The sequence below is a fragment of the Ursus americanus genome, chromosome 6 (assembly GCF_024610735.1).
Source record: "Ursus americanus isolate L20-20 chromosome 6, mUrsAme1.1.p, whole genome shotgun sequence".
Lineage (NCBI taxonomy): Eukaryota > Metazoa > Chordata > Mammalia > Carnivora > Ursidae > Ursus > Ursus americanus.
The window spans coordinates 39526037-39543943 of record NC_142132.1 but is presented as its reverse complement, the minus strand read 5'-3'; the positions used below and the strand labels follow the sequence as shown (position 1 = coordinate 39543943).

General features: G+C 46.9%; 1 protein-coding gene across 1 annotated transcript; it reads right to left on the bottom strand.

Annotated features, from left to right (window-relative positions):
• Window positions 1-8911: 8911 nt before the first annotated feature.
• FAM170B (family with sequence similarity 170 member B) lies at window positions 8912-11054 on the bottom strand. Its single transcript, XM_045809989.2, has 2 exons — window positions 10943-11054; window positions 8912-9661 (listed from the first exon to the last, which is right to left on the bottom strand). Exons 1-2 carry the CDS (start codon window positions 11052-11054, stop codon window positions 8913-8915), a joined length of 861 nt encoding a protein of 286 aa, XP_045665945.2. The 3' UTR covers window position 8912.
• Window positions 11055-17907: the final 6853 nt, after the last annotated feature.

The window sequence follows — 17907 nt, the reverse complement described above, 5'->3', positions numbered from 1 at the left end:
TTCAAATCAACAATGGTGGGTACCACTGAAGGAGGGGAGATCTCACGAGGGTCCCCTAGGAATCATACCTGCGTGGCGTCTGCAGAGGGGTCCTGTCTCCCTCTGCAATCAGCGGGCCAGCTGACTGCTGCTCCTAGCTACCCTCGACCTTGACGGAGAGCAAACCAGGGAATCAGATTCAGACTGCTAAGGCTCCTCCCAAACACGAGCTCACACAGAGCGCCAGGGCTGGCCAAGGGGGAAGCTGGGCTGAGCGCCGCCAGAGCCCAGGAGCTGCTGGGCAAAAGCTCGGTCTCCACGTCAGGCAGGCCAGCTTGCTCCGCACGGCCTTACCGGCTGGAAGAGGGCAGGGTACAAGGAGCTAGTCCTGTGCAGCAGCTAGAATAACCTTCGGAGGCAGAGAAAGCGGAGGCTACCCAGTGAGCAAGAAGACAGCCGCTCTTCCCTACCCTTTGACTCCCCTACCTGCACACACATGTACCCGCCCCACACGTGGATGAGACGTCTCCAGGGCACATTTCCCTCTTCCTGGCACTCACTTCTCTTCCACCCCAACCCCATTTCCACTCTCTCGGGAACTGTCTCTGACCCTGTAGCAAGCTGATGAATGACTTCATGCTGATATTGTCTTACTATATGAGGTTTGCAAGGACATTACTACTGCGGTTCAAAAGGAAACATTTTATTTTATTTATTTTATTTTATTGTATTTTATTGTATTTTATTTTATTTTATTTTATTTTTTTTTATTTATTTGACAGAGAGACAGCCAGCGAGAGAGGGAACACAAGCAGAGGGGTGAGAGAGGAAGAAGCAGGCTCTCAGCAGAGGAGCCTGATGCAGGGCTCGATCCCAGAACGCCAGGATCACGCCCTGAGCTGAAGGCAGATGCTTAATGACTGAGCCACCCAGGCACCCCCAGAAGGAAACATTTTAAGTCAATGAATGGCTCTCTGATGATGAAATTGCTGATCGGCTGACCAGGCCCTCAGAAGAGCTTGTGGGGACAAGGCGTGAGGTCTCTAGAGGGGGGAAAAAACCCTCTTATTCCTGTTCATTAGGGTAGCCTTTGTTCTAGAAATGCAGAGCCCCGGTCCTAGCTCTGCTTGGGATGTCTGGAATAATTGCCCCTCAAGGGCACAGCTGGACTTTCAAGATTCTCAGCACATCCAGGTCCTTGTCGTCCCTATGCTCAGCTCATTTGCTGGGCATCCATCACCTCGTCCAGGAAGCTTTCCAAGCCCCCAAAGTCTGTTGGGTCTTGTCTTCCAAGCCCCCATGGCTTCCTATACAAACCTCTATGTGCACTGATTCTTAAGTAAATGTCCCTGTCTGATCTCCAAGGCCAGACACTGGCTCTCAGTCATCTCTGTGTCCCTCTTGCTGGAGCCCAGGCCTCGTGCTTGGTGGGAAGTAATGGGTGAATGTCTGTGGAACAAGGAATGTTCCACATGGGTGCTCTCAGTCCGCTTTCTTCTCCTGGGAAAAACATGAGCAACCCCAGGGCTTTCACTCTCCCAAATAGAAGTCTTGGAACTTGAGGAAGGTCTATAAACAATTTTAAAGCACATGGATAATCTGGATGCCTTATAAACCCCGGGTGGCACGTGAGTCCTACACCCTTGTTTGCATTTAGGCTGGCAATCAGGATGACCTCAAGTGGTTGAGTTTATGTATCCACAGTGTCCGTGCTGGGGGACCGCGTTGTCTCCGCCCATGGCAGTGAGGACCCATCTCCCACAGAGGAGTCGGCCTCCCGTTGAGTCCCACATTCGCTTCAGAGGCAAGTGGATTTCACAAACACTAAGCTCAACTGTCATATAAAATTAGTGCTGTGCGTTTGAGTTTTATGGCTGCTGTCATTGTGTTTGTATTTAATTTATAAATTCGTGTATATTTTATACTTGTAAACAACTATCAATTTGAATGTTTACATTTGAGTAAAGTCATTTCAGCAGCGATAATTTAAGCCAACACAGGCGTGTAAGAATGTTCTGTGCTTCGCAAGGATGCTACTCAAGTTTGAGAGAACCCTGCTATGGGACATCCTCACTCCCTTCTCCTACGACTGAAGGTAGCTCCGCCTGGGTCCTGGGTGAGCGCTGGGAGGGGCTGCAGGAAGGCCGGCAGCAGGGCCTCATCTAGTCCTTTGCTTACCTCTTTTTTGCAATGATTTTGAGTTAATTCATTTGAGCTTTCAAGGTAAGTGTATTGTCTTTTTCCAAAAATGGGGAGATTTTTCTGTCCCTTATTAATAGCATTACTGTTTCATGTTTTTATTGAATTTGTTGTAATTTCCAGAACAATATTAAATACTGTAATAGATGACACATTTTATCTGATTGCAATGGAAACACATGTAGATTATTTTGCTACCTAGTTTGAGATACTTTATATCATCTGAAGGAAATTTCTATTCTTAGTTTTTAAAAATAATATAGGAGGAGTGTCTGGGTGGCTCAGTCAGTTAAGCATCTGACTTCATTTCAGCTCAGGTCATGATCTCAGGGTTGTGAGATGGAGCCCCACGACAGGTTCATGGAGCCTGCTTAAGATTCTCTCTCTCCCTCTGCCCCTTCCCTGCCTCTAAAAAATAAAAATAATAATAATAGTAATATAGGATTAATTATTGTATTAAATGTCTTTTTAGACAGAGGTATAAATCACATACTATAAAATTTATCATTCGAAGGAGGAAGGGAAAAATGAGAGGGGGGTAAACAGAGGGGGAAATGAACCACGAGAGACTATGGATTCTGGGAAACAAACTGAGGGTTTTAGAGGGCCAGGGGGTGGGGGATGGTCTAGCCTGGTGATGGGTATTAAGGAGGGCACGTATTGCATGGAGCACTGGGTGTTACACGCAAGCAATGAATCATGGAACACTACATCAAAAAATAATGATGTACTGTATGGCGACTAACATATCATAATAAAAAAATTTGGCTTTTGAAAGCATAAAACTCAGTGATATAGTAATTCTCAAAAGTTGTGTAACCATCACTGCTATCTGATTCTAGAATGCTTTCCTCACCCAAAGAAAAAACTCCATTCCCATGAGTAGCACTTCCCATTCCTCTTTCCCCCAAATCCCTGGCAACCACTAATCTGTTTTCTGTCTCTATAATAATTTGCCTATTTGTACATTTCATATAAATAGAAGCATGCGTTATACAGTGTATAGTATACTACATTATGTAGTATATATTATTTTGGGTCTGACTCCTCTCCCTTAGCATAGTTTTCGAAGTTCATCCACATGTAGCATGGATCAGTACTTCATTTCTTTATATGGCTGCAAAATATGCCATCAGATGGATCTATCATATTTTGCTTCTCCATTCATCATTTGATGGCCATGTAGGTTGCTTTCACTTTTTCGTATTAGGAATAATGTTGCTATAAATATTCATGTACACAGTTTTTTGTGGGCCTATGCTTTCAATTATCAGAATTGCTGGGTCATATGGTAACTCTATTTTTGACTCTATTTTTGAGGAACTGCCAGAATGCTTTCTAAAGCGGCTACACCATTTTACATTCCTACAGACTGATGATATTAAGCATCATTTCATGTGCCTATTGGTCATTTGTAAGTCTTTTTTGAGGAAATATTTTTTTATAATTTTTATTTTGTTATATTAGTCACCATACAGTACATCCCCAGTTTTTGATGCAATGTTCCATGATTCATTATTTGCGTATAATACCCAGTGCTCCATGCAATACGTGCCCTCCTTAATACCCATCACCGGCCTATCCCAATCCCCCACCTCCCTCCCCTCTGAAGCCCTCAGTTTGTTTCCCAGAGTCCACAGTCTCTCATGGGGGAAATATCTTTTAAATCTTTTGCTCATTTTTTAATTGGAATATTTGTATCTTATTGTTGACTTATAAGAGTTCTTTATATGTTTTGGGTACTAACCCTTTCAGAAATGTGATGTGCAAGTAATCTCTCCCATTCTATGGCTTGTTTCTCAATTTCTTGATAATGTCCCTTGAACACAAAAATTTTTAATTTTGATTAAGTCCAATTTATATTTTTCCTTTTGCTTGTGCTTTTGGTGTCATATCTGAGACCATTGCCTGATCCAACATCATGGAGATTTACCCCTTTGTCTTCCTGTAAGAGTTTTATAGTTTTAACTGCTACATTTAGGTCTTTTTCATTTTAATTTTTACGTATGGTGTGAGGTAGGGATCCAACTTCACTTTTTTGCATAAGATATCCAGTTGTCCCAGCACTATTTGCTGAAAAGATTATTCTTTCCCCCATTGAATTATCTTTGTACCCTAGTTGAAAAAATTCCATTAGCTATTACTTTGTGTTTACAAGTGACATTGATATATTCACTTTTTTAATGCTGTCTTTGTCAGGCATTGCTATTAGGTTTCCATAAGTGTCATAAAATGAGTTGCATCTTTTTCTATGGTTTGGGACAATGAAAGGTCTAATGTGGTTCAATATCTAAAATGTTTGCTGGAGGAGTTCTCCTTACCCACCCTAATACTTATCTTATTTGGTGGCAGTCCCAGGTTTCTAAAAAGTGATGAGTTTAAACCTAATGAATACTAAAGTCAGCTGAGTTTAAGCTACATTTTAAGAACAAGTCACTATTTAAGCGCAATTTTATCCCTTCCTTCCCCATCCATGTCAGCTTAGCTTATCCTCTACATTAAAAGTTTGCTTACCCAAGGTTCCTGTCATCTTTCATTTATTCTGAACACCCATCATTTTCCCCTGATCTCCAGCTGCTGCTACTTAATCTAAACAAAATACAACCTGTGGAGTTGACATGTTTGCTTTTCTAAATACCTTGCATCTGTCTTTACATTAAAATTTCCTTCTCCATGTGATGGTTACAGCATAGGCTCTGAAACCATGCTGCCTGGGTGTGAAGCCTGACTCTGCTGTACACCAGCCGTACAGACTTGGCAAGGTCTTAGCCTACTCACCTATCAAACTCGTCATCGGACCCACCTCATTAGATTGTGGAGAGCAAGCATTACATGACTTAAAATTTACAGGGTATTTAGAACAATGCTAGACCCTTAGAATATCAAGGCTACATTTGTCTTAAAGGCTGAAATTCCAGAGCTTAGATGTCACCCTGATTTCTAAATTGAAATGTTCTCCTCACTAGTGGTCTACTATTTCTGGGTCAGCTGCCTCCCCTCCCCTTAGATCGTCCTTGGATTCTACCTGCCTACTGAGCCTCCCTCAAACACCAAATAGCTCTTCTAAGAAGAGCTTGACAAAGTTGGGCCATTGTCCCATCCCTTTTTCCTTTCAAATTTTCTCCAGCGCCTTTCACAGTGAATTTAGAAAGTCTGTGAATCTGCGGCATCTTGAAAATGGTGACAAGACAGCATCCCCAATGGGGCTGATGCCCATTCTAAGATGATCTCGTGGCATCCTGTTGCACTGAGCCTAGCAGAGAAAATGCATTCCACGTGAGGCCCACATGAAGCCCGCATAAGGCACCATGTCCGTAGCTAAGCACATACACATAGATGACTGCAATCCCCAGCCCATGTAATACTCTTCCAAGCTCCAGATCCTTCTAACTCCCCTCTGAATGTTTCTGTCACAAGCTGAGCTTATTCAAAAGTGGACTCATCCGTATCCCAGCAAATCTCCTTTGCTACTCCATTACGTGGAAATGGCCCCAATATTCACCAGCCACCCAGTTGAAAAACCTGGAAGTCATTCTGGACACCTTCCTCTCACCACCCTCATCAAACCCTAGCCGAAATCTATCATTTCCATCTCTCAAATATCTCTTGAGCCCATCCTGCCTTCAATGCTTTAACTCATTCTTTGTTGCCAGCAATGCTCTCTCATCCACTCTCAGCCCTGCTCACCAGAATAATCTTCTGCAAATGCAAATCTGACTCGCTTACAATTCCTCAAAAGCTCTTTGCAGGTTGTTTTTTTTTTTGAGGGGGGGGAAGGGTGGGAATTTAAGTTTTATAATCTTGTCTCCTAAGCCGTACTTGACCTAACTGTTCCTCTGGGTGCAATGGCAAACACAAAGATCTTCTTGTCAAGGGCCCATTTCTTGATATCTGTTCAGGATGCAGCCCTCTCTCACCCGCTTCACTAGGATTTCCCCATTTTTCTTGCATTGTCTCCTCTTCTCTATTGAATCATTCTCATTAGCATGTAAACTTCCTCTCTCCCCTATTTTCGTCTTTTTTTTTAGTTTCCTTTTTTCCAGCTACAACCACGGTTGCTTTCCCTTTTAAACAAAACTTGCCAACAGAGTTGTCTTCTGCTTGTCCCTTGTGGTTGGCCTCATGTCCACTACTGGCCTGTGCCCGATGGGCCTCTGCCCCACTCAGCCTGAGACTGCTCCCATCAGAGCCATCAGCAGCCTCCATGTGCCAGAGAAAATGAAAAATGTCTCATCCTCAGCTCACTCCCACTCTCTCCCACATTTAACACCACTCATCCCTCCTCAAAATAATCTTAGTTTTGTTGACCCTAAAGAAAACTCCTATGAAAAGCATCCCCCATCCCATTTCTCCATCCTTCTCAGGCCACACTCTTTCAGTGTAACTCCACCCAGCTCCCTACTTAACCTTATCCACCAACTGTTGTGGTTTTAAATATGGTACCACCATCCCTGTTAGCTTTCCAATATGTTTCCAATCCAGACTGGTCTTCTGAGATCTAAATCATAAACCACTTCCCACTCAACATTGCTACTTGGATGTGTCAATAGTATTCAGAATTGACCTTGTCCTAATTGACCTCCACCACCACCATCCTGGGCACTGAGGCATGTCCATCCACATGTAGACACTTGTACTCACATACACACGTATACGCACACTCACACATGCACATTCCTGCACACACACAACCAACCTTCCTCCGAAATTTCCTGTATCAGTTACTGGACCACCACCGACCATTTGCTCTTGCTAGGAACCTGCGAGTCTACCTTGACAAGCCCATTTCCCCCACCCCCACATCCACCCATCCCCAAGTCCTTTGGATCTATTCCCCAGATACGTCTTGACTATATCCATTCACTCCCTTTTGGCTTGTGACAAGCCTTAGGCAAGCCACATTGCCCCTTGCCTGGACCACTACAGCAGCCTCGGAAACGATCTCCCTACTTATTCTTCTTTTGCTGCTGTACCAACCCATATTTCACGTACAACCAGCATGAGTTTGAAACATGAATCTGAGTATGCCACTTCTCTTTTTAAAACTATCTGCAAATAGAATGAGGCCTACACTAAGTTTGCATGATTGGGAAGTCCCCTTTGAAAAAGTAACAAAGCTGAAACCTCAGGGATGAACAAGGGGTCAGCCAAAAGAGTGGCAGAGAAGGCTTGGCACTCCACTTAGAGGACAGAGTAAGTGCAAAGGCCCTGAGGTATGAAAGCTTGGAGCACTTAAGGAAAGAAGGCAGGCTAATGGGGCTGGAGCACGGTGAGTGAAGCAGTGAATGCTATGAAATGGTGGTGGAGAAGTTAGCAAAGCCTGGGCCACAGAGGGCCTTGAAGGTGGTAAAACAAGTACTTCCATAATTATTTCTAAATAGGTATGGACGGAGTCTATATTTGTCCACCAGCCATAAGCTCCACAGGGACCCATCCATGCCTGTTCACCGTTTGTTTCCCATGCCCAGTACGGTGTCTGGCACATAGCAGTGCTAAATCTTTATGGAGCTTATGGGGGAGAATTGTCTCCGGCATTCCAGCCAAGCCAAGTGGATGGCAATTGCCCAAACATCCTGTGCCATTCCCTCTTTCAAGATCCTCATTCTTGTCTAGCTCAGTGATTGTCAACCAAGCAGCACTTTTGCTTCCAGAGAATGTTTGTTAAGATCGAGGACATTTTTGATGGTCACAATTGTCGGGAAGGGGAATACTACTAGCATCTGGTGGGGAGAGGCCAGGGACGTTGTCAAACATTCTACAGGGGAGAGGACAGCCCTCCCTGACATGAAGGCAATTAGTCAGCCTAGAATGTCAACAGCACCCACAGTAAGAAGCACTGGGCTTACTAATTTTACCTGTCCTCCAAGCCTTTGTGAAAATCGCCTCTTTTGTAAAGTCTTCCTTCTTTGTCAACCAGTGTGAGTTTGGGGGCCCTTTGCTGAGCTCCCCAAACCTCCTTTATGTGATTCATCCCCTGGATTTGCAATTGCCTATTCTCTCTGCCTCTCACTAGAAGGCTGGGCTATATGTTTCATCAGCCTAACACACAGTGAGCCATCCATGTAGTTTCTTGAATGAAAGCAGGCCCCTGAGCTGGGGGCAGACAGCAGCGTGCAAATGAATTTTGTAACAACATTTTAAAACATGTAGTTGACATATGAACTCATAGGTAGCAGGACCCCCGCCCCCATCTCTACCTCTGGGAACCTGCCTGTCTCCGGGTGTCTGTGCTGGTGTATAGGCTACAGAAATGGCAATTTCCTGTGGCTCCAACCTAATAGCATGGTTCACTCCTTTAGACATGGCCTTAAATTTTGAGTTACTCAAGTTTAATCCCACTAAAATAAGACATAGAACTAGGCATATGGTGGGTTGCTAACAATGAAAAATATAGGGCTGACGCTTCATTTGCAGTTGGCTCTCCTTTGAGTCATGACCTGCTTGATCTACCAGCAAAAATAGAAATCCCTGTGGCCACAGGCTTGCGGGCTTCGGATCTCGTGCCCATGGTCAGAAACGCTTGAAGCCCTCCTCTGGATTCAGCTTTGAAATGGACTCTGGTTGAAATGCTGTGCCCTTTGGAAGGGTTCTTCCCCTTCACTTGTCATGGCCCTCCCAGCTCTAGCTCCTGCTGGCTTTCTTCCCCCGGCCCCTGTAGTTCTGGTCCTGCTGGCCGGGGAAGGAGCAACGGAGGTGCCGGAGGTGAGGGCAGGGCTGGGCCCATCACCTCCAGCTCACTGCTTCTGCTGCTGCGAGGAAAGCACCCTGGCATGCCGCCTCCAATGTTCACTGCCTTCTGAAGGGCTCTGTGCCTCCTCCTCCAGCTGTTGCTCCTGGACCTGACCCCGGGCCCGCCTTCTCTCCAGCATCTCCTCGAAAAAGATCTGGCAGCTGAAGCCCTCTTGGATGCCATACTGGGCGTGCTTGAGCAGAGCCTCCAACGTGGGGAAAACCCGACAGCAGGCCACGCAGCGCAGCCCGTAGTTCGTGGTGACCAGCCAGTCCGGGGTGTCCCGCAGCTCCTGCACGCAGCACTCGAGGGGCGCCAGCAGCTCCGCGTCGTCCTGCTCGAGGCAGCAGTTGTTCTTGCTGGCTTCCAGCTCCCAGCGCAGGTCGGTGTTGGAAGCCGTCTCGAAGGAGGAGCCTTTCCGCCTCTGCCTCTTGATGAACTCGGCTTCGTGAATGCGCGGCTTCCTGCTGACAGGCTCGAAGCCGGTCTCGGTCTCCCAGGCCACGGCCACGCCCTGCACGGTCTGCACGTGCGTGTAGAGGGCGCACAGGCTCTGCTGGGCCGCGTCCTCCTCGTACGTGCACGAGTAGCAAGACTGGTACTGGGAGTAAGACTGGTACTCGGAGGAGGACTGGGAGGACGGAGAGCTGCTCCAGCTCAACATCGCTCGAGGCCTGCCGGCTGAGTAGACGTCCTCCTCGTGGGGAACAGCCGGCCCGGGCAGCGGAGATGTCTCCTCTCGCTTGACGGCCCCTGAGAAGTGGAAGGACATTTTCATCAGTGCGCCCGCACCGCAACCCACCTTCAGGACTCCGAAAGGGCTCCAAGGGCCCTGGGGAGGTGCCATCCACTCCTGTGGCTGTTCCCTCATGAGATGGGGATAACGGTGCTTACCTCGGGCGGTAATGATGAGGATCAAATCACGGATGAATGTAATCACCAAAAACGACTAAACCCCAAAACACCATCTACTAGCGAATAGACAGATTATGGTACATCCACGCCATGCAAGCCTATTCACTGATAGAAAGGATTGATCTACTGATACTTGGAAGACATGGGTGACTCTCTCCTGCATATGCTAAAGGAAAGCACCTAGCGTAGAAAGGCGGAACGGTATAGGATTCCACCTGGATGGCATTCTAGAAAAGCCAAAACTATAGGGAGAGAGGAGAGATCAAGGGTTACCAGGAGCTGGGGGTGAGGGGGTTGCAGGGAACTGATTTCAACGGTCACAAGGGAACCTTTGGGGATGATGAAAATATCCCATATCATGATCATGGTGATGGTTACACAAATGTACACTTATCAAAATTCTTAAAATTGATGATATTTCTGTATTTAAATTAACAGCTTAATAAAACCAATTTAAAAAGCCATGCATGGGACACGCTTTGGCCAGGACTTCCAGCCCCACCATCCCCTTAGGCATTCGGGATGTGTCTCCGTCTTACACAGGGAGCATCTCGCCCTCTCCTTGAACTTTCACTACAGCCCATCACCATCTACGCGCTTGCCTACTTTACCTCCATTAGTATTGAAAAAAAAACCCAGAAATTACACGGTTGTGCTTCCCATTTGACAGATTAGGAAACTGAGGCCCAGAGAGCTTAACTGACTGACGAGCTGGTATTACCCTTAGGTACTGCCCATGGTCACTTCAGGGTGGTCTTCAAACTAACTAGATTAACTTTAATCTAGTTAAATCTAGTCTTCTAGATTAACTGGAATCCATTTATTATAAAGCACTTCTTTACATTATTCGGAAATCATTGGATTGACAAGCTAATTCTGTTTCTCCAACGTACATTAAAATATATAATGATGGACATTGAACAGTTTCATCCTCATACCTTCTGAAATCCCCTCATGTACTCACAATGGCCTCAGGCATACCCACCATTCATTTTTATGGCCAATACAACACTTCAGCAACAGCACCGAGGGGTGACCAGTGCCCACTCCTCCCCCTCCAGGACCTCCCTCCCAGGGAACACATCTGGCAGCACCCTCCGGCTCTTACTTCGGACCTACCTGACCAGCGCACTTCAACTCTCTCTTCCGTGGACTCCGGGCTGGCCAAGCTGAGGCTGGCCCCATCTGTTGGTGACCGTTCTCCCCTATGATCTGCCAAGTGGCGTTTCATGATTGGACCCCAGCACCCAGGGGACTCAGTGCTCCAGCTGTTTGATGAGAGTTGGCTTGGGCTGTGCTGAAGCCCTCCACTGGCCCCAGCCTGAGTGGCTGCCGGCCTCCCTGCGGTCGCTAGGATCCTGGCTTTATTCTGTGACCTCATCAATGACACTGGCCTGTTCTGTGACCCGTGGCAAGGACTGAGACCCAGCCTGGAGGCCAGGAGAGGCTTCCCATCAGGATCTCATTTCCCCGTGGGGCCTTTTCTGCCTTGTTTATTGTCAGGGACACAAACACAAAACACAAACACACACATATAAACACTTGTACACACAGAGAGACACAAACTCCTAAACATAGCCACAAAGATGCTTATACATATGTAAACACATATCTCACGGACACGTTATCACTCAGACACACTTACACTCAAACATACACAAACACGCACATTTAAAGACACAGACGCATACATACACATATAAACCAACACACACACACACCCAAATTCACACACATATTTACCTAACAACCCACATATGTTCATACACGCATACACACTAATTCACACCACATTCACTTCACTACACACGTGTTTGCATACACACTGTCATCACCCAACATCAGAATGGGCCTACCTCATACCAAGGAAACAGCAGATGACTGAAAATCTTACCTCCTCCTAAGTGTCCCTCCCCTGCCTCATTTAGACCTCGTGGCCCTTCATGGTCTAGGTCCCCTGGCATGAGGGACACCCTACCTCAGGGCCTTTGCACTTGCCCTTCTACCAGCACGCTCTCCTCTAGGTCCTGGTAGCTCACTCTCTCAGTCCAGTCTGCTGAAACGGCACCCGTCCACGCAGCTCTCCCCTTTACCCTGCTTTAGTGTTTGCCCTCAGGCACTTTTATGCATGTGCGCCTATACGCAATGGGTTTATCTGTACCCATCTCTGTTCTTAAAGGGAAGCTCCATGAGGAAAGTCCATTCAATTTTCCTCTGTCACATCCCGAGCATCTAGAATAATGTTTGACACATGAACAAGCATTCTAGAAATAATTGCCAAATCGACGCATCACCAAACAGTACAATGGAGCTGCTGATGGTCTTTGTCAAGGGCGTACCAACCTAGCAGAGCTGCCCTCTCTCTGCATCTCGGTGCTCTGCCGCCCCCAGGCAAGATGGTTCTCACCCCATGACACTGGGTCCCCTCCGTTCTCAGCCTGCACAGACCTCAGTCCAGACAGTCACTCTGGCACGCCTTCCGGCCTGCCACCTCTCTCTGCTCCCGGAGGTCTTCCTGTTGGAACATACTTCCTCTAAAACACTTCTCTCCATTTCCCTCTCACCTCTGCTCGGCGTCACCAACTCTATGCCTCAGCATCCCCAAATCTAAACAGCTCGGAAAGGTAATGGATCGGAAATAAGCCCTATATTCCAGAAGTAACCCGAACACCGCCCACACAGCCAGGACCTAGGTGAATATACTCCTCTCCAGAATAAAAGGCCACTGCGTGAAGGAGAACAACACAGAGCTTTACAGAGTGATGAGAAGTCACACTTGTACCTACAAAGACACAATGTTCCCTGGCGGAAAGAGGAAATACTGTAATTGTGCTCTCTCTTATCAAATAAAACCAGAGGCTTGTCTTTTAAAAATACGGGGGTACCAACACAAAAAAATAAGTAGCGCAATGGAAGATAACAGTAGTCCAGAAAAAGATCACATTATATATTTGAATTTTCCTAAGATTTTATTTATTAAAGAAAGAGAGAAAGCATGCAAGAGCAGGGGGAGGGGCAGAAGGGGAGAGAGAGAGAGAATCTCCAGCAAACTCTCCGCTGAGCTTCAAGCCTGACCCAGGGCTTGATCCCATGACCCTGAGATCATGACCTGAGTCAAACTCAAGAGTCGGACGCTTAACCAACTAGGCCACCCAAGCGTTCCTCTGTATTTGAATTTTTAAGAGAGAAAGCAAATAACAAAAGTCAGGGAGGAAAAGAAGACTCAGGCAATAAGTGATGCTGAAAATTTTTATTTGCAATTTTTTTTTTTAACCACCATCGGTCTCACCTCATACAAAACAACTAGGAATATTTTCATATGGTACTAGGGTTGTGTTTTAATTAAAAGGGCGTAGAAAAAAATATAAGTTAACACCCTAATTGTAGGGTGGTTTTTCTGAACTCAAGGGATATCAATCATCACAAGCTTCGGGAATCTTTGTCATCTTTTTTTAACTTCATCGCTTAAAAAAAACCTCATCGTTTCAATTTGCATTTCTCTGCTTTTTAGTGAAACGGCTATGAGCAGCTCAGTGAAGGAAATGAACAAGCAATTCCCAGGAGAAGGAATGCAGATGGCTGAGAAACAGAGGAGATGTTCAGCCCAACTCGACCTAACTATAATGAGGAAACTACAAATTAAAAACACATGATGGGCAGTGTATTGCGTTTGCCCCTAAGACAAGAATGGGGAAGACTGACAGTTCTCAGGGATAGTGAGGACGTAAAGAAGTGAACACTGTGCTACTCTCCTGCTAACTGCATACCTGCCTTTCTCCCAGGAAACTGGAGAGCACCCATTGCAATTAAAAGTGGGCGTGTTCTTTCACTCAGCTCTTTACTCATCCATCTCATTCCTGGGAAATGTTCACATTTTGTGCTATGTGCATGAAATAACACCTAGAGAAATATTTATTGCAATGTTATTTATAAGGGGGGGGGAAGGAAACATTTCAAAGATCCATCAAAAGAAAAAAGAGTTACAAAAATTACACCATAACCAAACTGTGGAATACTATATTACCACAAAAAAGAGAGATCTACATGGGCTAATAAGCGAATTCATGTAAAGTGCAAAAAGCAAAATGCAAGGGAATTCCACTTAAGTGAAAATTAAATGTGCTGCACCCTCCCACAAAAGCCCTACACCGAGTCTTTGTTGTCCATGCGTGCAAAAGCGTAGAGGACATCTGAAGATAATCACATGCCTCGGGAAGAGGGAGAGAGATTAGATGGGGCTGTAGGAGATTATATTTTCCAGAGATGGCCACACTGGTCTATCTCCCATCCCACATGCTTGTCTTACAACATGAAGTCGACACTGCCCCACAGAGATGGGCTCCCTCTTCGGGAAGCAGGGTGGACTTTGTAGCCGCCTACACCAATAAAGGCAGGGAGAGATGCTTCCAGACTCTCAAGGCTGGGTCATAAAAGACAATAGGACTTCCTCCTGGTTCCCTCTCTCTGTCTCTCTGTTTCTCTCTTTGTACTTTCCTTTGGATTCAGCCACCACGTTGCGAGGAAGCCCAGGCCACATGGAGGTGTTCCAGCCAAGAGCCCTGACAAAGGTCCCAGCCAACCAGAAGATGGGCGAGTGAATGAACCCTCGGATGATTCTGCCATCTAGCCTTTAGAATTTTCCAGCTGGGTCCCCACACATCTCAGAACAGACGCTAGCCATGCCCTCCGAATCCAGCCATCTGTCCCGCCTGAATTCCTGACCCTCAGAAACCGTGAGCATAGCAAAAGATCCATCTTTTACAAGATTGGGGAGCAATTTGTTACGGGGCCATCATAGTTCAACAGACTGATTTTCCTTGTAATGTTTAAGTGCATCTGGTTCCAACAGCTCCTTGACCGTCTTCTATAGCGTACTTGCTATCCTGGTGGGGAGCTCTGCGGTTCCGCAAGGACAATAGGAGTTGTCCCCCCCCCCCCGCCCATCATCCATTCACGTGTTTGTTTACCCCCCGTATTCACATACAGCAGTTTCAGAGTTGTTAACCTGAACCTTCTGGGAAACTACTTTACTAACTATATTACAGACTTTATATATAGTTGCTTTTGTATTTAGCCTTTCTTTTTCTACTCAAAACACTGTTTCCCAGAGTCACAGGAGACAGTTCCTTTATTCCCGTGGAATCGACATATGTTCTTCTTAATCTCCTCAATAATCCTGCCAGACAGGCATCATTAACCCTCCTTCCCAGAGGGAGCCTGAAGCTCAGAGGGGCTGGGCGAGGCACAGGCAGGAGGGATAGCGGGTGGCAGGGCTGCTTTGCCCTGCTGCCCTAATGCTGTTTCCTGCGGGCCCACTTCCCAGCAGGTGGCTTAGAGCAAAGCCCCACCAAAGGTGTGCGAATAGCCTTCAACCCCGCTGGCCTCTGGCTGCCTTGGGTCCACAGGAAGGCCCTCTTTCCCAGCCCCTCCCCTGGCTCCATGCCCCTATTTAGCTCAGGAAGGCCACCCATACAGGGTTCCTGCCCTCCCCCAGGGAAAAGAAGAGAAGAATGGTTAAGGCCCAGGCCCGCCCAGCCCACTATGTCCCAGGCCCTGAAGTTTTCCAGCTGGTTCTCCAGCCTTGCCAAGAACTTCCGTGCTCCACGGCTGGGGCCAGCAGGGTTGGTGCACAAAACCCCAAAAGGACCGACACAGCATTTTCTCGGAGCTCTGAGTCCTGGCCAACTCACTTCACACATCGCGTGTCAGCCCTAAACCTCGTCAAGAAGGCCTGGAGTGTTTTCCAGGCTTAACTTTTCTTCCAAAATCTACTCTTCCCAGCCTCTGTTTTTCTCAGCCGAGAAAAGGCTAACAGGAAACAGACCAGCCACGGGCATGGCAGGAAGCAGAGACGCCGCTTCTCCTTTCCCTTCCCTTCTAACTCCACAATCTACACGACAGGGAGAGTCTGATCATTCACCCCAGAGCCCACGAGTGTCCAGAAACTGCCTGTCCGCCTGGCCGAGGAGCCTGACGTTGCCGGGGGGCGGGGCATCAGTCATGACACTTCTGTGGCCCCGCTGCTATAGGAAATGTTTTAAGCAGGCAACGCTCTTCTCTTCATGCTGGAAAATAGGGCCCCTCGAGGCAGTACCCACCACCTTGCCACGACCCCCCAAAGAACTCCTCTGATCAGACTTAACCCCCAAAGGCAGGAGAAAAGCAGGGGGCCGCCCGAGATGCTGCCGGCCAGGCGCAGGGTGGGCTCCAGAGTGGGGAGTTTGTCCTGGGGAAGGTCAGTCCCCAGGAATTATTGATGACCTCCGTCCTGTGCCAATTTTGCAGAGAAAATGCCAGAAGATATCTGACCCTTTGAGGATTCCAGTAAGGAAGTACTCTCTTTTGAGATCATTTTCTGTTGCTTCTTGTAACTATTTAAAAAGAAGTGAGTCAGTGGACCACGTAACGAAAAACTCAGCCACAGAGAAATGTAATATGAACTCTACCGCAGGCTCCCCAAGCAAGTGGGGAAGGGAGTTTTGATTTTTTTTTTTTTTTTCCCCCTTCAGCCTTAATGACAGGCTGCTCCTTCTCCATGGTTGGTTTGGAGCTGTCTCGGGGTTTTGACTTTAACCTCAGGCCGCCCACACAAATAGCCCGGGCCTTCTCTGTCATCAGAGAGCAGGGAGGGGGATACCCTTCGGGCTGGGCCCTCGGGCATGGCCGTGGCTGTGCTCCAGGCCCCAGAGCCCTGCCTCCTTCCTGCCTGGTTCTGGCTCCATGGGATCTCGAATGTTCAACGAGACTTCTGGATGCAGAAGTGTCTTCTTCCAACATATGCTTCCTTGGAAGGGTGATTTCAGCTAGTAGGAAGGACAGCCCAGCTGGAGGCCATGTACATGATGACCCAGGAGCTCCAGGATCCTGGCAGCTGGCCACTCCTCATGCATGTTCTTAGCCACACTGGGAGCTCTGGGGAAAGGGCTGGGTCTTCCCTCTCTCTTTGTCCAAAATATGCTGGCCATAGGCCACCCTGGACACAGCTCTCAGGCCACCAGTTGCTAACTCCTACTGAAGAACCTTCTGGAAGCATAGCTCCAACTTGGAAGGTGAGATCCCAGAACCCCAAAGGCCAAAAGTCACCATGATATCTAAGTGTCCCGGGCTTACTCCATTCAGCCTTCAGCTCATGTCCAAGGCATTTGCAATTCCCACTGACAAGCCACATTTATGCTCACAGATAACTGGGATGTTTTATTTCCATCCCCACAATTAGAAGGGCTAGTGCAGACCCTCGTCTTCAGACTGGCTTCTTCCCATCCCGTCCATCAGAGAAAGTGTCTTCTGTGAGATGATACAGTTGCTTAATGGATGCAAAAGGTGTCCTAGGAGAGGCCAGCCACTGTCCCTTCCCTGACACACCACCCAAAGGCCCTGGAGCTTGATCCCAGGCCTTCCAGAATGATTTCTGGGAAGGCCGAGTTAGGCTATGTGAAAGTCCTATGGGAAATTTTCCCAGAAAGGAACCTGAGGCTAAGACTTAGGGGCCCGAATGTGAAGCATTGTGTTCAACCACACCAGTCGGCTGCCAGCTGGACCCCTTCGGGCCAGTGAGACTGGCTCTAGCCCCCTCCACGTTGGGGCGGGAGGCTTTTAGTTTCAGTTTTCTTGCCCTTCGTTGGTTAGATTCATTCCCAAATATTTTATTCTTTTTGATGCTATGTAAATGCAGCTGTTTTCTCAATATCTTTTTCAAGTTGTTCCTTATTATTGTACAGAAATACAACTTTTTTATTCAACTTTGCTGATTTTTATTAATCCTAATTTTTTTTTCATGAACTCTTTAGGAGTTCATAAGATCATGTCATCTGCAAATACAGTTTTGCTTCTTCCCTTTCAATCTGGTTGCCTTTTGTTTCATTCTCTTTCCAAATCGCCCTGGCAAGAAATTCCATCTACGCTGAACCAAAGTGCGGAAAGCCAGCATCCTTGTCTTGTTTCTTATCTTCAGGGAAAGCTGTCAGCCTTTCGCCATTGAGAATGTTGTTAGCTGTGGGCTTTTATAAATGGTCTTTTTTATGTTGAAGAAGTTCCCTTTGAATCCTAGTTTATTGAGTGCTTTTATCGTGAGAGGATGTTGATTT